This window comes from Gracilinanus agilis, chromosome 1 (genome assembly GCF_016433145.1).
Source record: "Gracilinanus agilis isolate LMUSP501 chromosome 1, AgileGrace, whole genome shotgun sequence".
Classification (NCBI taxonomy): Eukaryota; Metazoa; Chordata; class Mammalia; order Didelphimorphia; family Didelphidae; genus Gracilinanus; species Gracilinanus agilis.
In genome coordinates this window covers 230,117,637-230,123,636 of record NC_058130.1, presented here as the reverse complement: position 1 = coordinate 230,123,636, position 6,000 = coordinate 230,117,637, and the positions used below count along the sequence as shown (strand labels likewise).

At 42.2% G+C, this 6,000-nt stretch overlaps 1 protein-coding gene across 2 annotated transcripts in view; it reads left to right on the top strand.

Annotated features, from left to right (window-relative positions):
• The first annotated feature begins 4,409 nt into the window (after positions 1-4,409).
• Positions 4,410-6,000, top strand: part of PALM2AKAP2 (PALM2 and AKAP2 fusion) — a 532,981-nt gene continuing 531,390 nt past the window's right edge. For both annotated transcript variants that reach the window (XM_044660528.1, XM_044660543.1), the window contains exon 1: positions 4,410-5,252. In XM_044660528.1, coding sequence (XP_044516463.1) covers positions 5,208-5,252 — 45 coding nt within the window. In that variant the 5' untranslated portion in view covers positions 4,410-5,207. The remainder of the gene's footprint in view (positions 5,253-6,000) is intronic.

Here is a 6,000-nt window from a genome sequence, read left to right as displayed (position 1 = left end):
GCCCCTTGTTGTTCTTTTGTCTTAGAACTGATATTAGAGGAGCAGCTAGGCAGCTCAGTGGGTTGAGAGGCAGGCCTAGAGATGGGCAGTCTTGGATTCATATGTGGCTTCAGATACTTCCAAGCTATGTGACCTTGGACAAGTCACTTATCCCCAATTGCCTAGCCTTTATTGCTCTCCTGCCTAGGAACCAATACTTAGTATTGATTCTAAGATGGAAAGTAAGGGTTTAAAAAAATGAATGGAGTTGAATAAAGGGTCTCAGAAGGCTCTTTTGGTTCTAATCAGTGATTTTATGATCTAGAGTCGGTCCCAAACCACCATGAGGCACTGACTTAAGGCCAAAATGGGCCATAGGTTGAAATGGCCACTCAGGGAGAGCAGAGAGCCAGAGAAGGGTACAGCTGAGGTCAGGAGAAGGCCTTCAACAAAGCCAAGAGACCTTGTAGGAATGAAACCAGAGAACTCAGCCTCCATCAAGTCCAAGAGCAGCAGAAAGACATTTCAGAGATGCATAAGTTCCTGGGAAGAGGGAGAGGAAGAGAAGAAGCAAAAAACAAACAAACAAACAAACAAACAAACAAACAAACAAACAAACAAACAAAAAAAAAAAAACCCAAGGAAGCAGCTGTCCGGCTGCAGGGGGGAGTACAGAGGGTAGAGCTCTGGGCCTAGAGTTAGGAAGACCTGAGTTCAAATATGGCCTCAGACACTTTGTAGCAGTGCAATTCTAGGCAAGTCACTTAAACCTCTTTGCCTCAGTTTCCTTATCTGTAAAAAAAAAAAGGATAATTATAGCATTTATCTCCCAGGGTTGTTATAAGGATCAAATGACATTTGTAAGTGCTAAGTAAAGCACTGAGCACAGTGCCTGGCATATGTTAGCTATTATTATGAATACCAGAAAGCTGAGAGGTCAGCATTTTAGGGAACAGAATATTCAAGGTGGTCTTGGCAATTTATTCAGAAAAGGTGTGTATTAACTCTGTCTCCTTTTAACATGATGGGATCTCCCTCGCCACCGTGTACAGCAGAGGCTGAAAAGGGCCTTTTAGGCTATCCATCACCATAGAAGGAACTGGCTGAATTTGAATGCAGATTATAGCAGACCATTCTTCCCTTTATTTCCTCCATGAATTTTTCTCTAGTGTAAGTCTTCTTTCATTGCATGATGAACACTGAGATATATATTGTATGATAACACATGGACAATATATATTACCTGCCAACTTGGGGAGGGAAGGAGGGAGGAAGAGAGAAAACATGAATCACAAAATGTCAGATAACTTATTTCATTCTACTCTGATTCAGATAAGTTTGAGAAGCCATTCCCACAATCAACTAGTATCTCTCCTGTTTCCAGATGCTGCTTCCACAAAAAGGGCTGCTATAAATACATTGATATAGAGGAGCCTAAAGACAAATTTCTTAGGACTTCCTAACTTTACTTAGAGAGATGACAGATTCAGGGTATGGAATGAGACATTTCTAAGTGATTTTTTTATTTAAATTTTACTTAGAGAGGTGAAAGATTCAGGGTACGGAATGAGACATATACACATATATGATATATACATACGAGTAATTTTAATAGCCATAAGTAATTTTTTAATTTAAAAAGTAATATTTTAAATTTGATTTAACTTTTACTTAGACTTAAATTTACTTGACTTAAATTTTACTTAGAGGGGTGATAGATTCAGGGTACGGAATAAGACATATATATGTGAATAAGATATATGTGTGTGTGTGTGTATACGGAATATATCTTATTTTGTACCCTGAATCTATCAACTCTTGAAGTAATTTTTTAATTTAAAAAGTAATATTTAAAATTTTATTAAAAAAAAACCCTTACCTATAGATTCAAAGTCAGAAGAAGAGTAAGGTCTAAGTATCTAAGTAACTGAGGTTAAGTGACTTGTCCAGGGTCATACAGCTAGTATGTGTCTGAAGCCAGATTTGAATCCAAGTACTTTCTATTCCAGGCCTGGCTCTCTGTTTACTGTGCTACCTCGTTTCCCTGAGACATTTTTTTTTTCCAAATCAAGATAAAAATTCAACAAACAAATTCAACAAAAATTCAAACAAACAACAAGATTAAAAATTCAAAGTACTCTATTTAGCACTTATTGTGTGCAAAAGTTGCTCTGAATAGATAAAACTGAAGGAATATGCAATATACTTAGCAATAGGGGTTCTTAACTGGAGCTTCCCAATGGTCAAGTAAAGTCCTTAGATACTTTTCAATAAGATTAATGGAGGAATTTGTTTTGATTGACTATGCATATTTGTTATAAGCAATTTATTTTTCTTTTTTTTTCCAGTGGGGTGGTGGAAGGTGTGGTTGGGGAGAAATTACATTTCTGTTAATTAAAAAGACAAAACACATAGGGGTAGCTCAGTGGATTGAGAACCAGGCCTAGAGATGGGAGGTCCTGGGTTCAAATTTGGCCTCAGACACTTCCCAGCTGTGTGACCCTGGGCAAGTCACTTGACTCCTATTGCCTAACCCTTAACACTCTTCTGCCTTGGAGGCAATACACAGTATTGACTCCAACAGGGAAGGTAAGGGTTTAAAAAAAACCATGTTTGATTTAAACATAAATAAATAAAGTTAGATCTCTGGAGCAAACTACCTCACATAATTGGTATAAGCAAAGTGCTTTACAAATTTTAAAGTGTTAGATATAAATATATTATTTAGTATACATATGTGTATATATGTACAAAAATGTATTCATGGTGCTTTGCAGAAAAAAATTGTAATTTTGCCTACAATAAATGCTGACAGTTTTATTTAAGTTCATTTCTTGAAATTAAATTGGTCAGAAGTTTTTTTTTTTTTTATGGTAAACCTTAACCCACACCCCCAAATGTGAGAGAAGTATTAACAAATCATGCTAACCACGACTAACAAATGGATTATAGAATGAAAGTGTTGATTTGCAAGCTGGAATTAGAAACTCATCAGGCAGGAAATGCTGTCATTGGGATGGTTTTGAGAAGCTCCAAGACTAAGATAACAGTCCAGTCATGGAAGCATTCTAAGAATACCAGATAATCTTTCCATTTGCCTAGAATAGCCTTGTCTGTGTTACAAGTTAAAAAGACCACAAACCTTTATATTTGGGGCTGTTCATTTCTTCACTGCAATCAAGGCCCGATCTCATTTTACTCCTAATAATCACACTCCACAAAGTTTAGAAGTTACCAACTCCATTTTGAGAGTTAAGGCAATGGGACCCTCCTTGAATTTTTTTCCCCATCCCTTTCCTCCACTTTTCCTAGGACATCCTTTAAGATATATTACAGTGGGTTAGTCCCTATTAATAATATCCATCCCCACTCATTAATACTGATAGTCAACAAGCATTTCTTAGGTCCCTATTGGGGCCAAGGCACTGCGAACACAAAAATAAAAAAAACAAAAGTTTCTGTCCTGTCTGCTGTTCTAGGACCCAACAATGTGTCTCAAAAGTCTTAGTGCTATTTTAGACTTTAGTCATTTAAATGCAGGAGAATGGGGGAAGAAGGGGTCGCAAGCTAGAAGGGTCTAGAAAGGCATGTGTGGAAAGTGGCGCTAGAGTTAAATTTCAAAAGAAAATTGGGATTCTAAAACTGGGCACGAGGAAATAGTGCATTGTGGGCTGGTGCGGGGGGCAGCCTGTGCAAAAGAAAACGTTTCCAAAACTACAAAGAGGAACCTTAGGGAATGCTAAAAGCAAATTCTGAAAAGGCTTGTCTAAAAAATAAATGGCAGAGACAAAAACAAAACAAACAAACAACCCCCCCCCCAAAAAAAAAACAAAACAAAAAAAAAAACCCAAACGGAATTAGCAAATCGTTTTCTCTTTTGGATGCTGTATTGGACTTCCCAGACAACGTGTGTCTCGGGGCATGTGTGTGTAGCCTCACGCACTTTGCACCCTTGGCTCTTTCCAAGCCTTGGGCAAGCACTAAGTCAACAATTTTGGTGGGCTGACCCCGGTGTTCTTTTGGACACTGCAGAAAGATGGTTCTCCGTGTTGCACTACCGGGGTGTAAGCCGCCCGGATCTTCTAGAACCATAAACATTAAATCTCACTTGGGAAAGCTGGAAAAGGAAGGTGGAGGGGCACATCCTCGGCTGGCCCGAGGGCAGAGGTTCCAGAAATTCGCTTGACTTTAAAGCCTCGCTTACGCCTGAGGAAGGAGCTGGAAACATAATAACCCCAGCAAAACCTCCTAAGGGCAAATGTATCCACGTTCAAAGCCGGCAGATTGAAGCCATTGCTGTCTGCTGCAAAGTCCACAGGGCAGGGCATGCCACACCACACATATGTAACCAAATCCCGCCGTCGATTGCAGGGATTCTGACTCTTCAGCCCCCGGGAACCCTTCGCAGAGAGGGGGCCCTCCCCCCGCACCCCACCCAGCTGTGTAACGCTCCTCAATCCATCCATACCCAGAATAGACCTGACCACATTCCTCCTCTGAAGTTAAGCCCAGTGGAACATTTTCATGCACCAACTGCTGCGTCCCGATGCCCCTTGTATAGCAATAGCCGCCCGTTATGTTCCGGGTTATTTACCCGCCCCGACTGCAGTTTGATCCCCAAACAAGCCAAAAAAAAATTTTTTTTTTTAAAGAACACAATTCCTTTTCGAAGGAATTTGTCTGGCGGGTTCTATTCTCGCACCCTCCCCGGCCCCCGCACTTCATCAGAGCCTTGCAATCCCACAGCTGTCTCATTCCCCTGCATTCATGCAGGTTCTGATTACTACGCGTTCTCTTGATGTTCAACTCCTGTTGTGACCCAACACCCCAGAGGCGGAGCAAACAAGCTGAGACGTCAGGGCAAAAAAAAAAAAAAAAAAAAATCCTCCTAGCCATGCAAGCTATCCCTCTGCTCAGCTGCTCCCAGCCCACATCCATGGCTTGTGTGACAGCATCGGAACACAGAAGCCGCGTTGAAATGCAGTTAGCAGTACAGCTGGGAGGCAGGCAAGGAGGCGATGGTCCAGTGACGAAAATGAGCTTCCCGTGAGCTTGCTGGTCCACTGCGGTGCCTGCGAGGGGCCCGGCGCTTCCCCTTGCAGCAGTGCCGGGCTCGGTGCAAAAATACCCTGCGGTGCAACTCAGTTTCTCTTGGTGACTGCGGCGTTCCTCCCCCAGCACCCCCCCCCCATTTTTTCCTTCCCTCTTCCCGTGCCCTCTTCTCTAGGATGGCGGAGGCAGAATTGCACAAGGAAAGGCTGCAAGCCATAGCCGTAAGTCTAGTTTCATTTTACTTGCTCTATTGTCTGGCAATGGAGAGGGACTCTGAGTTTCGGGGTTGGGGAGGAGGGAGGGGGCACATTCCAGTACAGTAGCTGCATTGGCATGCTTTGGGGGGGGGTAAAAAAAAGGAAGTTTGCAAGGTCTCGCTTTGCCTTTTTCTTTAGACGTGTGCATAAAGGTCAGCACATGTATGTTTCTGTATGTCCACATGTAAAAACTAGAGTGTGCTTGGGGACTAGGGATTTGAATGGGGTGAATTAAGCGCGATTTGTCTGGGGGTTAGAGAGGAGATGCTTTATTTAAGGACTGATGGGAGAGGGAAGGGGTGGGGGGGAATGGAATGGTTCTAAAATGTTCTCATGCTGTGCCCAGGAATATCTTTGCTTTATGGACCTGGAGGTGGGGAAACTGGATGAAATGGTGATTTGACTTCACTGCCATTTCTCTTAGCTAAAGGAAAAAAAGTATGTGGCTCCCCAAACTGCTAAAGTACAATGCCATCTCACTGAATTGAGCCCTGGCATGCAATCTTATCCCAGAAATGTGTGGATGGGGTTGGAAACCCCTAGTCTCACCTCCCCTTTGCTGGTGTCATGAAAAAGGGCACTCAGAAAGGGGGGGAAAAACCACTGCTTATAAAATGGCCCATTCCCAGCCTCAGCTAAGAGCTCCTGGAGTCGACTTAGGGGCGATATTAAAGAAGTCTCTGTTCTAGAGCCTGGATATTCTGTACAGCTA